General features: G+C 40.3%; 1 protein-coding gene across 1 annotated transcript; it reads right to left on the bottom strand.

The window, feature by feature from the left end:
* Window positions 1-5: 5 nt before the first annotated feature.
* ciita (class II, major histocompatibility complex, transactivator) lies at window positions 6-16,468 on the bottom strand. The gene is given in 23 exon segments (XM_034143651.1): window positions 6-945; window positions 1,034-1,117; window positions 1,543-1,626; window positions 1,718-1,801; window positions 1,896-1,979; window positions 2,081-2,161; window positions 2,248-2,319; window positions 2,901-3,080; window positions 3,715-4,251; window positions 4,484-5,772; window positions 5,774-5,803; window positions 5,984-6,201; window positions 6,315-6,374; window positions 6,467-6,580; window positions 6,744-6,794; window positions 7,465-7,665; window positions 8,382-8,429; window positions 9,095-9,157; window positions 9,314-9,415; window positions 11,105-11,176; window positions 11,330-11,377; window positions 11,690-11,746; window positions 15,138-16,468. Coding segments are annotated over 23 exon segments (4,905 nt in total). The 5' UTR covers window positions 16,408-16,468; the 3' UTR covers window positions 6-869.
* Window positions 16,469-17,350: the final 882 nt, after the last annotated feature.

Below are 17,350 nucleotides of genomic sequence, written 5' to 3'. Positions count from 1 at the left end.
CAAAGTACAGAAACATTAATTTACTCATTTATACATTAACCAAACATGAAGGCTTTCTATTTATATTCTAACATGTTACATTAAGCTGCTGTCTGTTTGACATCATTGGGAAAAACTCAACTTTAGATCCACAAATATTTGGTTTTCACAATAAATATTCCTGAAGGTGACCACTGATTGTCTTGTTGCATTATGGGAAATTAAGGATCCAGTGTCTTGGGGCCTTGACCCATATTTGTGACTACAAGTCAGGTTATCTGAGGCTCTTGCTGCATCACAACAACCTATACAGATATAGAACAAGGTTTGACAGTCAGCAACAAAAGGTAACTACAGTGTATCACATCAGCACACGTCAGTAAGTGTCCATTTATTAATGCAAATAAAATAATAACATCAACTACGCAGATTTTCAGACACTATAAGACAGTAAAAGTTAGCTTGCATAAAAAAAAGAGAACAGAAACCTTTTGGGAAGGAAGTGAAAACAGGTTAATAATATACTGTTGAATTCAGAAAAAAGTTAAACGAAAAAACAGTGTACGTTTATTTATAAAAATAAGAAAAGATTATGGTTGCATAAAATCAGATCTCATATAGTGCAAAAGTGCTTCTTGAATGTGTACCTAGCCAAACAACACACCTATACAGTAAACACATGCAACACCGAAGGATGAAGCACTCAGGGGAATCTTTAAAAATATCTGACAAGGAGAACTATTGAATAAAGCACCAAAGAATTATTTTTGGTTTGTGATAGTGAGCTTTCTCTCACTGTCTTTGTTCCTTTTTTCTTAAACACACAGGCAGTATAAAATGTAGTGTGAAGTGTAAACATGTGAGGATGTGTGTAGAGGTTTCATATTGTTCTACTGCCACTGGATCCTGTTGTCCTGCTGCTGAAGTCTCTCAAACACACCGTAAGGAATACACTGGTTCCACATCCTGTGATAGAAATAGATATTATGATGCTGGATGACATGCAAAGAAAATACAAATTTAGTTTTGTGTTGTGTAGCAAGGGGTTTTTCACCTCAAGGTCTTTATTTTTCTACAGTTTCTCAGACTGGCTCCCAGGCTCTGTGCTCCAACACTTGTTAGCTTGTTGTACTTGACACTGTCAAACAGAAAAAAAACTGTTTAACACATTGAATCTTGCAACATTGTACACTACTGTATGTTCAGATAGTGATACATCCTTATACAACACATCTTTCTGTCACTATACCATATTTTTTACTAGTTCCTTTTTTGGTGAATGTGTGTAACACCTTTTTTTTAAATATATGTCTGTTCAATGTTTGATAAAAAGTTTGTTTAGTTCATTAAATACGTACATGTTTTCCATAATGAATCAAATTAATTGGGTTAATGCTGTGTTTCATTAGATAAAGTATAAGGAGAGAACAACACGTTATTAATGTCTAAGGAAAATGTGACACGTGTTTCAATGTATGTCTTTTGGAGGTTTAACGTAATTTATAATCAGTACAAAATAACTATACAGTAGAATTATTGTAAATGTGACATTTATGGTCTTACTCCAGGTCAGTGAGCGAAGCCATGTGTGGGAGGACAGCAGCCAGAGTCTCTGCCCCTTCGTCACAAATCACATTACTGTAGAGACTGGAAACAAATAAAGGGGAAGTGAAATGAAGTGGGTTTATCGTATGTGCCACTGTGGGTGTTGTTGTCAAGGTATATGTGTGTTATATACCTTAAACAGTGCAGTTTGGGAAGATCCCTCAGCACAGTTGCCAGTTTCCTCACCCCCTGGTCTCCTATGCAATTCTGTGACAAACTAGAATGAGAGGTTAAACAGTTAGTACAACACACATACTGTACATCATTATTTATTCTGATGAACAGGATGAGAGGGAACATGGTAAACTCACTTGAGAATCTCCAGGGACCCAAGTGAGACTAAAGTATCCGCCAATTCCTCTGCTCCTTTGTCCCCAATCGTACTGTTCTCTAGACTGAAAGAAAAGTAAAGTTACTCTTAGGCACAGGGAAAGAAAACATTAAACAGATATAGAAGCACTGAGAGAGAATTAGAAGTCAACATTTGTATATTTACTCTAAGTGCTGTAGGTTATGAAGACCTGGCAGGAGCTCCCATAGCTTGGGAAGAACCAGGGGACCTTTCTCTGGACCAAGCCTGGAGGAAATCATCAATATCATCATCTTTTTCATGGTAATCATTGTCACTAATTTAATTATCAAATGTTGCTTATTACTACTTACTCCAACTCTAGCTTGTGTAGCGCTTTCACTGCTGGTACCCCCTCTGCCAGGATTGAATCGGATTGGCTGGAACTACAAGTAAACACAACACACACTTCAACCACCAGATACATATTGATTGTCTGTTGCAAAGTGTGTGTGTGTGTGTGTGTGTGTGTGTGTGTGTGTGTGTGTGTGTGTGTGTGTGTGTGTGTGTGTGTGTGTGTGTGGGACATGGACCTTTTTAGTAAGTGCAATATAAACTTCAGCACATACTGTATGCACCGCTGAAGTTAAGTACCTTTTTTTATTATTTTTCAGAAATATGGTCATTCTACTGTAGCTATTTTTATCGTCAGAGTTGGTGGTTATTGTTGCTATGTTAACGTATTCTCGCTATATTTACTGTTAGTCAGTGAAAAGGTCTCTGCTCAGCATCTTATCGTTTACCAGCTGCTTCCTGTGGGCCTATCTGCGCTTTGGTGCAACTTTGAGATCTACATCTGAGAAGTGGTTTCTTCTAGTTCCAGTATGTCCTCACTGATGTTTCCCCAAAGTGTGTGTGTGTGTGTGTGTGTGTGTGTGTGTGTGTGTGTGTGTGTGTGTGTGTGTGTGTGTGTGTGTGTGTGTGTGTGTGTGTGTGTGTGTGTGTGTGTGTGTTTGTGTTGCATTACCTGTCTGACAGCCTCTTGTGCACATGTATGTTCACCAGCTTTGCCAGGTGCTCTATGTGACACACTTGTGTGGCTTTCAGAGGGTGGACCATGAATTTGGACACCGTCACTTGTAGGAGCGCTTCTTCACCGCTCTGCTCTAGCTGCTCCCATAAGGTGATCACATCAGCAATGCATGCCCTAGAAGACACCCAAGGGTTGACAATTGTATCAATGGAATGACATCAGACAGAAATAATACATTGCTCGTGAGTTAGTAAACAAAGTGCTCCTTGGCCTTGGAAGTTACACGTATCCTGCTTGAGCTAGTAAACTTAATAGCCATACATTAAAACGACCACCGCAGCCTAAACACTTTGAATGTTAATACTACAGATTTGAATATTGGAATAATCCAAAGCTTGACAAAGGGGCCCTACCTTAATTAGGGTTGTTAAACTATGATTGGGGAAAGGGTTTGAAGAGGACTTATTATGCTTATTTTCAGGTTCATATTTGGTGCCTCCACTGTTACAGGTTTACAGGCTTTCATTTTCAAAAAGCTCTCTATTTTTCTCGTACTGCCTGTGCTGCAGCACCTCTTTTCACCCTCTGTCTTAAACCCAAGCCCAGTCTGCTCTGATTGGTTAGCTGGCTCTGTTGGTTGGTCAACCGCTAAGAGATCCCCCTTTGGGATTTTAGCCATTGCAGACCATTCACATGCACAAAAACCTCTATAAAACACTACAGGCAAGACCAAAAAGCATAATAGGACCTCTTTAACAAACTCAATAGATACCAAGCAGCTTTTTGAGTTGTGAATTGAAACTAGTACCTGTATGTGTTGATGTTGTTGAGCCCCAACAGAGCTCTGAGTCCCGAAATCTGTATCCCAGAATCCTCCAGATTCAAACAAAACCTTCTACCGCCAGCTCCACCCTGGTCGAGAACGTTCTGCACAGCAAACACGTCCGATGGCTTAAAAGGAACTCCGTGAAATGTCAGGACCTCTGGAAGGTTCTCTGCCAGATGAGCAACTAATCGTTGACTACCACTGTCTCTGCTACCATCACCATGTGAGGAACTCGCCTCATAAACATAGCGACAAGCCTCCAGGACCTGGGCGGGGCTCAGGTCATCATGGGAAAGACCTTCAAGGTGTTTTGTCACTAAAGCCTGCTTAGAGGCCACCATGTCTCTGAAGGTTGTCTCTGTGTATGAGTGAAACCTCTGAAGCTCTCTCCGGTTGTAGAACAACAGCCCGACCGCAAACCGCTGAGTCAGATCGAGCTCCTCCCTTTGAGGCCGCCGGCGACCCTTCTGGCCAGATTGGAAAGGGAGGGTCTGGAGGAAGGCACGGTCTGTTATTGTCCTGGGGAAACAGAATTTCAAAAAGAGTCATGAGAAAACCAAAGAGGGAAGAGCACTGAAAGGGAAAGAGAAAAGACGCTGGGAATAGAAAGGAATGCTCTTTCAATTTCAATCTAAGGCCAGGATACTATGACATATTAAAAGCTTTACACACTCTTCAGATTACTCTATCAAATCAGCATAACCATCCATATAGTTCTAATGGAAAGATAGAAAAATCATGAAGCGTTTACCTCGACAGAGACAAATGGACACCTGCAAGGTAACTCTGAAGGAAAGGGTTGCCCCACATCAGGATGTGGTCATCACTGGCATCAGCGTTTTCAGTTTCCGTCCTTCCCTTGCTTCCCCTCTTTACTCCAGTCTCTCTTGTTCCAGTTTTCCTTCTGTCCTCACTCTCACAACTTGAGACAACTTGCCTTGTCCCCAGATTATAAGAGAGTAAGAGCCCTGTTCTTTGGCCGAACGCCTTGAGTTTTGCAGATATGGTCCTTCCTTTGGGGACAATGGAAGAGTTTGCTTTGATCCCCTCCCAGGCCAGAGAACTTAGCTGGGCCAGCAACTCCCTCTCCTGGGTTTTAACTACTTCCCAGCCATTACTCTTCATTTCCTCTCCGTCTTTGTCATCTTTCTCTTTTTCCTGTTTTTTTGAAGCCCTTGTTCTATGCGTGCGAGTGTTTTTATTACGCCTCTTCATTTGAGAACTACTTGAGCTTTTTGTCTGGGTTTCTTCAACTGATTTCTCAGATATTTCCGATGGAGTTTCAGCCTGTGAGTTTGTGTCCTTACTGTCTTTTTCCACTTTCATACGAAGCACTTGATGGCAGAGCTCGGTTAGCGTTCTCGGTAGGACCTCCAAACTTTTGCATTGTTCTAAAACCAAGCAGACCAAGCGACAAAGTCCAGGGTTCCAGCACAGGAGATGTAGATAGCTGCAGTTTTTGAAGCAATCCAAAGCAGATACTCTGAGGTCAGGATCAGTGAAGTACTGGGACTGATATATCTGTACGTCAGTGGGGGTGAAGCCACACACCTCCAAAAGGCTGTCCGTTCGGCGGAGAAGCTGGCTGGCTGTGCCTCTCGTTCGGGTAGAAAGCAGAAGTGTGCATCCTGGAAGGAGGACCCTCTGAAGGATGGCAGAGTACAACTGTTTTACTGTGAAGGTCTGTGCTTTACTGTCCTTCTGTAACGACGTTACCAAGTCTTTTTCTTGAGTCTGGAGAAGAATTTCATAGTCCCGCAACTCGCAAAACCCATCAAAAATGACAAGCACGCGCTTAGGGGCTGCAAGGATTTGAGCGTACACTGCGTTGGAGTCCTTGCAGGAAGGGGCAAAGGAGGAGAGGTTTAGTAAGAGGGTCTGAAGGCTAAAGGTAGCGTCCGTTAAAGAGAGTGCCTTGCTGTCTAACAAGAAGACAAAGTCAAACTGTGGGATGCAGTCTGTGGACCAGTCGAGACACAGTCTTCTGATCAGGGTGGTTTTTCCCATGCCAGCATTGCCTAGAAGCAAAATGTAGCGCTTTTGGTTTGTCTCCATTCGATCTCTCAAAGATCTAATTGGAAAAAGAGAAACACATAGGTACCAGTGATTAGCAGCCAGTGATTTCAGCAATGTTATTGGCCTATTCACAAGTCATATAAAAAAATCTAAATACTCATACTTCAAGATATTGGATTGGCTGTATTCAAAAACACCTCAATGGTTTTCTATTGAATTAAAGTGAAACTCTTACCTGACTCCTCCCCAACAAGCTTTTTTGTCGATCTGTATCTCCCATGATGACTATCTCTTTGTCCAGGGCTTTGTTTATGTTTTTTCCAGAGCGAAGAATCTCCCTCTGGCTCACTGGCACATCCACATAATGAGAGGTCAAGCTGAGGCCAGCCTCCATAACCTGGCATGCTTGACTCATGTGTGCTTTGGCATCCTGGATGTAGTCCTTCACATCCTCTGAAAGAGTAACACCATTATTAGGAACCTGCTGCTCCACATAACATGAATTGTACTTTTAATAAATGTAACATTAAAGCAGAATAAAGGAATAAAAGCATGCAGTAACTTACGTGGAATATCAAGGACTGTGGGACACTGAGGAAGAGGGGATTCCTTACACGTAGACGGCTCTAAAAGTCAACATTTCAAGATATTTTTTACCATGAAAATAACTGTAGAAGGGGATTTCTACATAATGAGAAAGACATATAGATGTACTCACCATTGCCAGGTGAGAGGGGTGAGGCACAAGGATGAGTTAATGATTTGCTTGCAGTGTCTGACAGAGATCCGCGTGGGGATGAACTCATTTGGACTGGTGCTACTTCACCATTCGCTACAAGAACAACAGAAGAACAATTAAGGCAAAGCTAAAACTGTGTGATCATAAACTACACAAAACTCCCAGAATAAGATCTCTGCATACATGCACGTTAACTACAGATTTGTAGACACACATATATACATTTACTTCTGAGATTAAATGCTTTTCTACTCACTCGGGGAGAGGGGTGGCACTTGAGGTTTGAATTGCGGCGATCCAGTAGAAACTAAATTAGACATTCACGTTAGAATATGTACTGTTGATATAGTGTATGTGCATTAACAGACATACATGAGTGCTTTACATTGTGCAAATAATACAATAAATAGTAGGAGTAGTTTCATAAACATCTAACACAAAAACACATTTGAAAAGAATAAAAAACACAGATAGTGACAGATAGGGAGGAGTTGAGAAGGAGGAATGTATTGATCTATTGCAGGATGTGCTTGTGCTGCTGATTCTTGGTTTTCATAAATAGTCTATGATCACATTTATGGTAGTACCGCCATAATTGAGAGATATATATATATAGCTAAAGATCCCATCTGTCTGAAAATGTATGACTTCAAACAAATCAAAGCCCTATTTGATCTGTTTAACCCAGGTTTGATGAACGCTTTAGTTGAAAGTTAAAGAGGCCCCATTGTGCTTTTCCCTTTACTGTAGTGTGTAATAATGTTTTTTGGCAGACTGGCAGACACACAAAAAGACTTCTTCCTTGAAATGGCACACCTTTATGGCAAAGAGAATATTTGGTATCGGTCTGTGGCTGCAAATAGCTCTCTCTTCGCTACACTTCTTAGAATGAAGATGATCCAGTTTTCATGCATACAGAGTCTTCATTTCCTATTCACAATCGACCTTGTCTGTTTGTATACGAATGCTTTACTCACCAAATATGTAAGTAGGTGTAGCAGCAGTATTGGTGATTGGAAGTGTAATTACTGAAGGAGAGAGCCTCAGGGTCCGAACAACCTGACATGATGGAGTGTCTGGGATGGTGATAAACTGTATGGAGGGATGGAGATGGAGGATTCTTGGTGGAGTGGTGGAGAGGCCAGCTGTCTCTGCTGAACTTGGCTCTGATCCTGTGGCTGCAATAAACAAAGCCAACATCCTTATCTGTTCTGCCCACAGGTTTTGTTAACCTTGAGCGTATCAAAAGCAAAGGTTGGGCCAGGAGAATAAAGTTTAGATTCCAAGATAATTGAAGGGGACTTAGATCAGATGCTGCATCACGTTTAAGACTTACATTTTAGCTTACTTGTAAGACTTGAAAATGAAAGGTCAGTGTGCCGCAGTTGAATACAAGTAACAATCTACAACTCGTCTAGATTAACAAGAGTTTTCATAATAGCAAGTACTACATTTGATTTCTAGAGACGCACCAAACTGATCTGGAGGAACTCGGGGTGAGGTGTGAGTTCTTCTTTTGGTTCCACATTGAAATCTTATCTGACAACTTCAAAATTAAACTTCCTGTTTTTTGATCTGCATTCCTATGCCATGAAGGAACCGAGTCAAGCATAGCGAATCAACAACCCTTTAACCCATGAGTGTTATGTTGGTACTTTCCATTCACACCAAATATTACCATGCAGTGTGTTAGCTGATATTTAATCATTGATGGATATATTTGCAGGAATACTGATCAAACTTTTGCCATCCTCTTAAATGACTGCAGATAATCTTGATTTGAGACGTACTCATTTTTCTTAATGCCCCTTTAAAATGTCAAACAAAAACATGTGCAGTGTCTAACTGCTCCTTTAACAATTGCATCAGATTACAGCAGAACGTAGAAATGTACCTTGGGTGATTGACAGCTCAGCCTGCACCACTTTAGTTTTTGGCCGAGCTGCAAGAGATGAAGAACGAACATTACAGCGTGGTTTTTTTTTGCAGCTTGCTTCAAATAAAAGCAGCTACAAAGAAGCTCAGAACCACCAGCATTGTCTCAAGGAACACACCACTGTTAGCTAGTTTTTAGCTCCTAACATAAAAATCACGTTAGCTTATTAGCATGTTTACATACCATATAAATGCATGCTGTATAACCTTATAAGATTACAAAAATGAAATGCATGTTATCCTACTATTCCAGGCAGTCATTAGTTTCCATTCATATCTGTACAAAATGATTTCATATTAGAGTACATTATTGAAAATCTCCAAACATGATGTGACTTTTCAAAAAAAGTGAACTTGATGTTAAATGTGATGTTTCAAAATTAACACATTGATATGAATGAAACACATAGACTTCTAAAACACTGCATAATTTTTTGCATAATGACATCAACTACACGATGGGCCAGTGGCTGACATGACTGTGCAGGTTATATATTCCACAACTTGAAGCCACATCATAAATAGCAAAGTACTCTTTGCTTCACACTTCAAAAGGATGTTTCAGAGAATGGCTGTGAGGTTTTAAAGTCACATTTATTATACTTGTCTATCCCTTTTACCTTACATTGAAAGTAGATAATAAAAACCACACAGACAGTCTGGTTAGGTCACCTGCTGCTCTTTGTCTCTTTGGCCTAGATGGTGTGTCATCGGGGCACTGTTGTATCCGAGGAGCTGGAGAGGAGAAATATAACATGTCAACTTGCCAGAATGTAGTGGCTTCATTCTAAAATTCAGTTTTATATGACAAAGTGGTGATCAGGACAGTTTTTACACACATGAGCAGACGTTGAGCTACGATAAGCTTCTAGTTAATGGCTGGTTATGTACCTCTGGGTCTTTTACTTCTGCGTTTTGTTTTGCCTGTTGTTTTGTCCTCCTCTCCCTGCTGCTGGATGTCGGGGAAGGGCTCCGTCATCATGGGAAGATCAGCTGAAGGTCAGGGAAGAAGAATTACAAGAGTCAGTGAAGCAGCTAAAGGGCAAATAAACCAGAAATTGTGAAATTTGTGATCATTACAGAAGTGAACTGAAAACAGGGCGTTGAAGATTTTTTTTTTTCTTCCAAATTCTTAAAGATGGGAAAAAGGAAGTGGTAGATAGTAAAACTTAGGGCAAGTGTGACTTGAAAACCACTGGGAGTGTCGGAGGAAAATCTCGGACTAGGCTAGTTGAAAAAGTCTAACAGCGGTACCGACAAATGCACTATTTTAACCCACAACTATATACAAAGGATCCAGTTTTTACATTTATGACAAACAGCCACAAAAAACAAACATTGAACACAATTTAGCATCAAACTCTGCCTGGCAAGTACCTCTATGTTTATTTTTTCGATTCGTTTATAATTTAAATTAAATGTAAGGTTTTTTAGAGGAAGAATTTTGCGGAAACCTGCACCCAACCACACTCAGAATTTGCAGAATTGAAAATGGTTCCTGCGTACCTTTTTGTTTGGTTGGCTGTGGTGTGCGGATGTAGGCAGATCTGCCCAGGCTTTTTGTTCTCAGAGTCCTGCCCTATCCTGGCCAATAAATGTCGGAGGAAAATCTCGGACTAGGCTAGTTGAAAAAGTCCGGACCTCCTTCTCAACATTATAACTTATTCACTTTCTTCGTGGTAATACAATTCTAATGGGTTCTGAAGAAATCGCTGGAGGAGAACTTTACTTCATCAAAGACAAAAATCAAAGTCCGAGCAGACCCCGGGATCGTACTGCTGAACAAACGTTGTACTCGCACCTTTACAGCGAGCCTTCTTGTCCCTTATTGGTTGAGGATGCCAAACAACCTCCACGTTTCTTTGTCTGCAACTCTTTCAGCAGACGTTTGCATTTATTTATACTTCCGCACACGTGCCCTGGAGACGTTCCGTCACATTGACCGCTTCTTAGACCTTTACCAAAGTTCACTATCAAGTGATGGGAGTTTTACCACTGGTCTCTTTCCCAGTTGTAACCTTGCATCTCATTAGCTTCAGGCAATGTGAATAATAACTAACCTTAACCTAAAAGTGGCCTTTCCGTTCAACCTGACACACATATACACATACACACTCAGAGAGAGAGAGAGAGTGGGACCCATATACAGACATGCACACTAGCCTTAGCAGCAGAGTCCGCTACTCTTCTCCACATGAAGTTACACACTAATTCAGATGGAAACACTGTTCTGACAGTGTACACACCCTAACATTACACTATATTATTATACTGTATTATACCAAGAATTATAGCACTATACTGTGAACACTCATCATTCCCCATTATGTTCTAATAATGAGCATTTCTTCAAGAAAAGTTCTACTACAACAGGAGTAGCTTCTTAATTGTTGTGTTGTTTTTTTTGCATTATGCCACAAACTGAACTTTACAAAAAGTAACAACAAAAAAGACCTTGTAGTAATTTGATTATACCCAATGTTTTATGATATGGACTGTGGCCTTATATGATGAAAACATTGTAATATCTAACTAAATCTGATGTTCATCGTACCCAATTTTGTTATTTATACACTTTCCACTATGTATGACCAAGTTTGTTTCAATTAGACCTTTGATTTTTCTCCTTTGTTCAATTGTTTGCCTGTCAGCAGTTGCAAAATGAAAGAAAGAGTTCCTTACTGCAAGTGCTGAGTTCCTCCTCACAATTAAACAGTGGATCGCCAAAGAACCCCTCAGTGTCGAGGTTAGGATCTGTGTAGCAGGAATTAGACAGTAAATCATGTTTGCATTACTATGTGACTGATCATGTGTGTTTTTATGTTTAAGACATTTGATCAATTCAGTGTGTACTTACTTTACACAGTAACGGAATATTTATATATGCAGAAGTTTGGCTCAACTTACCCACTAGTCTCCCCAGGAAGTGATCAGTCAAGATCTCAGATAAATCATCTAAAAAACAAATAATGAGCATTATCAGGCAAAACAGTTACTTTCATATCTAATGTATACAGATAGCGGCTGATTTCCTACAAAATCTGCATTATTATCTCAATATTAATGTTTTTGAGTTGTTAGGTCACTTTAATTTAAGAGTATTTTGCTATTAGTCTCCTTCGGGTTACCACAGTCTGCATCATATTTATGATAAAATGGGGTCAAGGCAGTAGCTTTCCATTTAATCAATGTGTTGATATTATTGATGGATAATCATAAAACCTTCCTACAGCCCAGACAGGTTGTTCAAACTCAAACACTACTCACCTGCTAGATCAAAAGGACATAAAAACGGGTCCTGTTCCATTTCCTGCATCTTGGCACCTGCTAACACACACATTAAAAGGGAAAAATGAATACGTTATCATGCTAACATGCTACTTTGAAGTTACCGACTGCTGTATTGTACTGAAGGCAACCACTTGACCTGTATGCCTTGATTAGCATCAGATGAGATGAGATTTGTCTTGGCAAGTGTAATTTCAACCCTAAATGGTGATGGTTTTGATGAAATCTTTAACAGATCTATATTGAAATATATATATATGAAAGGGTGAAACTGTATACTTTTTGGTCTGATCGGGTACATATCAGATGACAAGCTACATGAGAAGTCAAAAAAGCACATCATGGGAAGCAGCTACATTTCATTTTTCATTGTGCTTAGTCACAGTTAAATGCAATGTCATTTCCACATTGGCATCTTTTCACTACCCACTGGGTGGTTCAATTGAACTTCTCTGTTCGGACCATCAAACTTGGACCACACTAAAGGCTCAACTTGAGAAAACATTTAAAGAAAATTAGCAATATGTGCCATTATGCTTTTGTTTGCCATCTGTCAAAAACAATGGCAGAAGTGGAAGTCTGAAATGCTTTTTGAACCATCTCAGGTTGCATGTTGGCCGCACAAATATGCACACCTGCATGCACGCGCATGCGCACACACACACACACACACACACACACACACACACACACACACACACACACACACACACACACACACACACACACACACACACACACACACACACACACACACACACACACCACACACACACACACACACACACACACACACACACACACACACACACACACACAACTCTGAGTGACAGCCAGAACACAGACGCATTGACATCCATCTCTTCATACAATTGGATTAATCCAATTTAAATTGTTTCCTGTTATGCCAACTATGGGCTGCACAAGCTGTATAACATAAGGGTGAAGATAATATACCAGCTGCTTATGCTATTTTTACAAACCTCATGAAAAAAGCCTCAGTTTTGAGGAACTTTTCAACTAAAATACAGTACCATGTTGCACGTCTACTTCATCTCACACACACAGGAATCCGTTTGGATGGTAACCTCTTCATATATTCATACAACACAGACACACACACACACACACACACACACACACACACACACACACACACACACACACACACACACACACACACACACAGAGCTGCTAAGCTGTAGGCTATGACAATAAACTTGAATGAGGGTGCATTGAAACATTCGGCTGGCAGTGCCACATTGGTGTTACCACAGTGGTTGTAAGAAAGTAAATCACTTTCTTTTTCAGCCTGTGGAAATTCCCCAAATCCCCTTATTTTCACCAACACATTTACCATTTTAGACAATGCTCTAGTTGGAATCTTATGCTGGTTTAAGAGTTTGCACCTTAAATACATCAGACATCACTGTTAAATGATTCATAGAAGCCAATACAAATTATAATAATGTTGCTGTATAATAACGATTATTTAAAGGCAGAAAATATCGATACAAAACGCTATCTTATTTAAAATAAAGTTGTATTTATGCTGATTACCTCGTGGCGCAAGTCAAATATAACTTAACTTAAATCACTACATAATTCGCAAAACTCACTTGAAATGCTTACATAACGGACCTCATATATATCAAAACAACAAAATATGTATATGAGGGAGCCCCCCGACATGTTTACCTGACCATGGCATGCATGCGCACATCGGATAAACGCACCGATAAGTCTCCTTAGTAAAAAAATGTTTACCTGCCGGGCGTTCCTTCATGGATGATGGTCAGGTGTGGTGGACTACTTCCCGTGCTTAAACCTCCAGAAGATGTGTATACATCAAACGCTGCATATATCCTAGCGTACAGCACCTCTGCACCGTGTAACCCTGCTGCCTACAATTAACTTTTACTTTCACATTGCCCCGCGTGCGCATCAACAGACGCCAAGCTGCAGAGGTTTGGTAAACAAAGATAATCACTCAGCTTTTTATTTTTGAGATAAGCGGCTGTTTCTGTTTTAAAAGCCTATTGTCATTACTTTTAGTTAAACTTATGGTAGGGTGACCAGATGTCCCGCTTTGTGCGGGACTGCACAGCATTTTCACGACTTTTGGTGCGTCCCGCAAATTGAGACGATGTTCCGCATATTTCATTTTGATTGGCCAAAACGCTTTTCTGCGGAGAAAGGCCGGCTCGGTCCCTTTATTATTATATGTTTTAAACGGCATCATGTAAGTTGCGCTGACAGTTCACGAGCGTCCATAGTGTCTCTCCTCCCCTGTACAACTGTACATGACCACGTTATTGGTAAAGGCTTGATAAAAATCAGACAGGGCAGATTCAATCTGTCATAAAGTCACAAAGTCTTTTAAACAAGACTTTTACAGCCAGTGCATACACTTGTCTTGTTCTTAAGTCCTTGTTCTTAATTATATTATAAATGCATTCATGGACTTCTTCAGGATTATCTTGCAGATACAGTATGTGGCCAAATTATGTCTCCAGTATAGACCCTGATTCCACTGTGCCATAGAGGTGAAGTTGAAATGTAACCAGGTTTATTTCTATTTGGAGTGTTAAGCTTGAGTCTTTTGGGAAAACATTGCATTTGTGAAAAGTATTTGTCCATTGTTTAGTTGTTTGACAAAAAGTTGTATCACTCAATTTCTGTAATGACCCGTTAAACAAATACATTGACTACCGTATACGCTTTATGTGTTGTTAACAGTAGACTTCTGCAGCCGCTGCACCTGTCATGCTCTCAAGTCCCTGCATGTATATTAATAATCACATTTTAATGCATGAAAAATCTGAATGCATTCTGAAAAGATTTGGATTTGGGAATTATAATACTCTATGACTCTTGCAACAACAAGAAAATGTCAGCAAGTGACCGGCAATTATGAAAAATAACGATAATTGACCTTTTAAGTCATTATACAATCTTTTAATTACTGTTTGCATTATTTTTGCAAAGCTTTATGGATATATGAGTGCTTATAACTAGAGCTATAAACAGATAATGCATTCTAAGTATGTTTATAATGCATTACATGAAAACATGTGTTCAAGATAAGCTCATATCTATTACACTGTGACGACTACAACACAGGCGGAAAACACCTTACAGCCTATCTTTGCTTTGGACAAGGACACTTTTGTTTATACATTGGAAATAACCGGCTCCACCCGTTTTTTGGGATCCTGGGACCAAATCAAAAATGAAACTGAAAGTTTTCCACACCCTAACCACTGACTCATTTTCATAGACTTGCCTAAAACAGCTTTAGACAATATTGTCTGCCAACTGAAAATGGAACGCACCTGGAAATCAGACAGAGCTTAAAACACAAAACAAGATCAGAAAACAGCAACATTAAGATGGGACACAATAATATGATTGAGTACCAACTTACCACAGTGTGAATCCACCCCCTCCTCATCCTCTTTATTCCAATGCAAGTCCCTCGTGTCATCAGTCATGCAAGTGTTTGTATTACAAACATTTTCTGCATCGTTGAAAATACCTAATGTCATGCTCTGATCTGTGTTGGAGTAAAACGAGTGGTCTTGTGCGTCGGTGTGAGTGTCTGTAAGTGTACAGGGAGAAAATACATGTGTAATATCTTCTGTAAATCCTGTGTCCATGCCCCATTGTCCATCTCCCATTGAACAGAGCAGATTCTTTGTTGACCTTTCAGCTGCCCGGCAGACATCGACATCAGGTGAGACTTCTCTTCCTGTTTCATAGGCAAAGAACTGGTTCAAATCAGTTGTCGCTACGCTGTCGTATGTCGAGAAATACGGGCTTTCTGCAGTGCCAGTGGCTCCTTCGTTGTCCAGTGTGAATCTTGAGACTGCCTCTGTACAGTTAAAGCTGTCACAGTACAAATCTAAAGTCCTGCAAGCGATTGCAAGCTCCGTTTCCTCTTCCATATTGAAAACATGGCACTGTGCTTCTCTGTTTTTTGTTGTGTTTTCTCCGGTTGCACAGCCAGCAGTCATACCAGGAACCAGTGGCAGCAAGATCCTCCGTCCTCTGTCCCAGTGCTGCCACAGAGGGACAGCTATCCTTCTCGCCGCCTCCTCTACCTGCTCTAACCACTCCTTCTCATCCTCCAAATTCCCCTCATCTATTATTTCATTTTCACTTAATGGCTTCTGCATTCTTTCTGCACCTCTCAGCAGTTCCTTCATTCGATTGTCTGATCTGAAACCGCATTGATAGTCACTTATTATCGATGTAGAAGAGAGCCTGTGGTTGAGGTAGTGTTTGTCCATCACTGGCCCCCCACCCAATTCCTGAATAATCTTTGGATTATTCCCTTGATGTTTATAAAGTGGATCAATAGTTGGACTGGGTCCTCCTGAGCAGTCATGTTCAGCCACTGACGGTTCAAACTCTAATCCTGTCTGGTAAGGGTCACATTTCCTCACCTGGCTGAGTTGACCCTGGTTGAGGGTCCAGTGGGAGGTAGACCCTTGAGAACTCATTAGATCAGACTTTGGTTTACATGCTGCAGGTGCCATCCTTTCAAAAAGTTGGAACAGGCCCAAGCTCTTTCCATAGGCCTCGGAGATGATCTGGTCCTCCACCAAACGTTGGAATAGAGCACGGATCTCAGCAGGAGAGGACCGAGTCAGAGCTTCCTGCACTCTGTCCAGAACCTCCTCGAACTGGGCCATGGCGGCACCGTCTTCTCCCCGGACATTGATGTCTTAAAGAGAGAGCTTGGGTAGATGATTGAGTTTAAAGTTTTTTTTACCAAGGGATACAATGATTTTGTCCAGGGGGCGTTACCATTAAAAGAGGGAGGTGTTTGTGCGGTTGAAGGGGAGGTGTATTAGAATTATTGTTTCATTTCTCGTGTGGGAATATATGTAAGAGGGACGTTAATGGACTGAAGGCAGACGTGTCGTAATTATTAGGAAGTGAGGCTAGATTATCCTTTCGCAAGAGCATTTGTTCAGATTCAGCTTTTTTACTTTTATCTTTCTACGAATTCAGTTTCTTAAGCATTCATTTTGTCTACTTAAAATTATGCCAATTGTACTTTCCAACAGTCTATACTTTAAGATAATAGGCCTACTGCTGTTGTTTACTTTACACATATCATTTAATCCATTATCACACAATTCTAGATGATCTAACATGATTTTAACTCAATATACAGATACAGTAAATCCATTTATTTTTAAATAGCCTGCTTTATAATTGCGTTCGTTATTATAGTTTTTTACTAAATGTTTGATAATTCTAAGCTAGGTTTAAAGTCGCACAGGATCAAAAAGTAGGTCTGGTATGTTTCACTGATTTAGGGACTTTTGCTCCGTGTTTACATTTGCAGATCATATGTTTATTTCCTTAATAAAACCCCTTCCAAATTCCATGCTGAGCCAGTATTGATAACATGCCTTTGATCCTTTAGTGGTTTGCAAAGTTAATGATTGAAAGGTACCTTTTGTTTTTGATCAAGGGTCAAGACCAAAAAATGTATCTGGTGCTCATTGGTATGAGGAAAGATTATTTATAATAGTGGAAGACACTGATGCTTTGGTATTTAGCCAGTTGAAATTATTCAGTGCACTGTTAACATGGATACATTGATTCACAAAAGCTTTTTCATTG

Source organism: Trematomus bernacchii, unplaced genomic scaffold (genome assembly GCF_902827165.1).
Source record: "Trematomus bernacchii unplaced genomic scaffold, fTreBer1.1, whole genome shotgun sequence".
Classification (NCBI taxonomy): domain Eukaryota; kingdom Metazoa; phylum Chordata; class Actinopteri; order Perciformes; family Nototheniidae; genus Trematomus; species Trematomus bernacchii.
The sequence above is the reverse complement of the archived record's forward strand: the minus strand, read 5'-3'. Positions and strand labels throughout refer to the sequence as shown.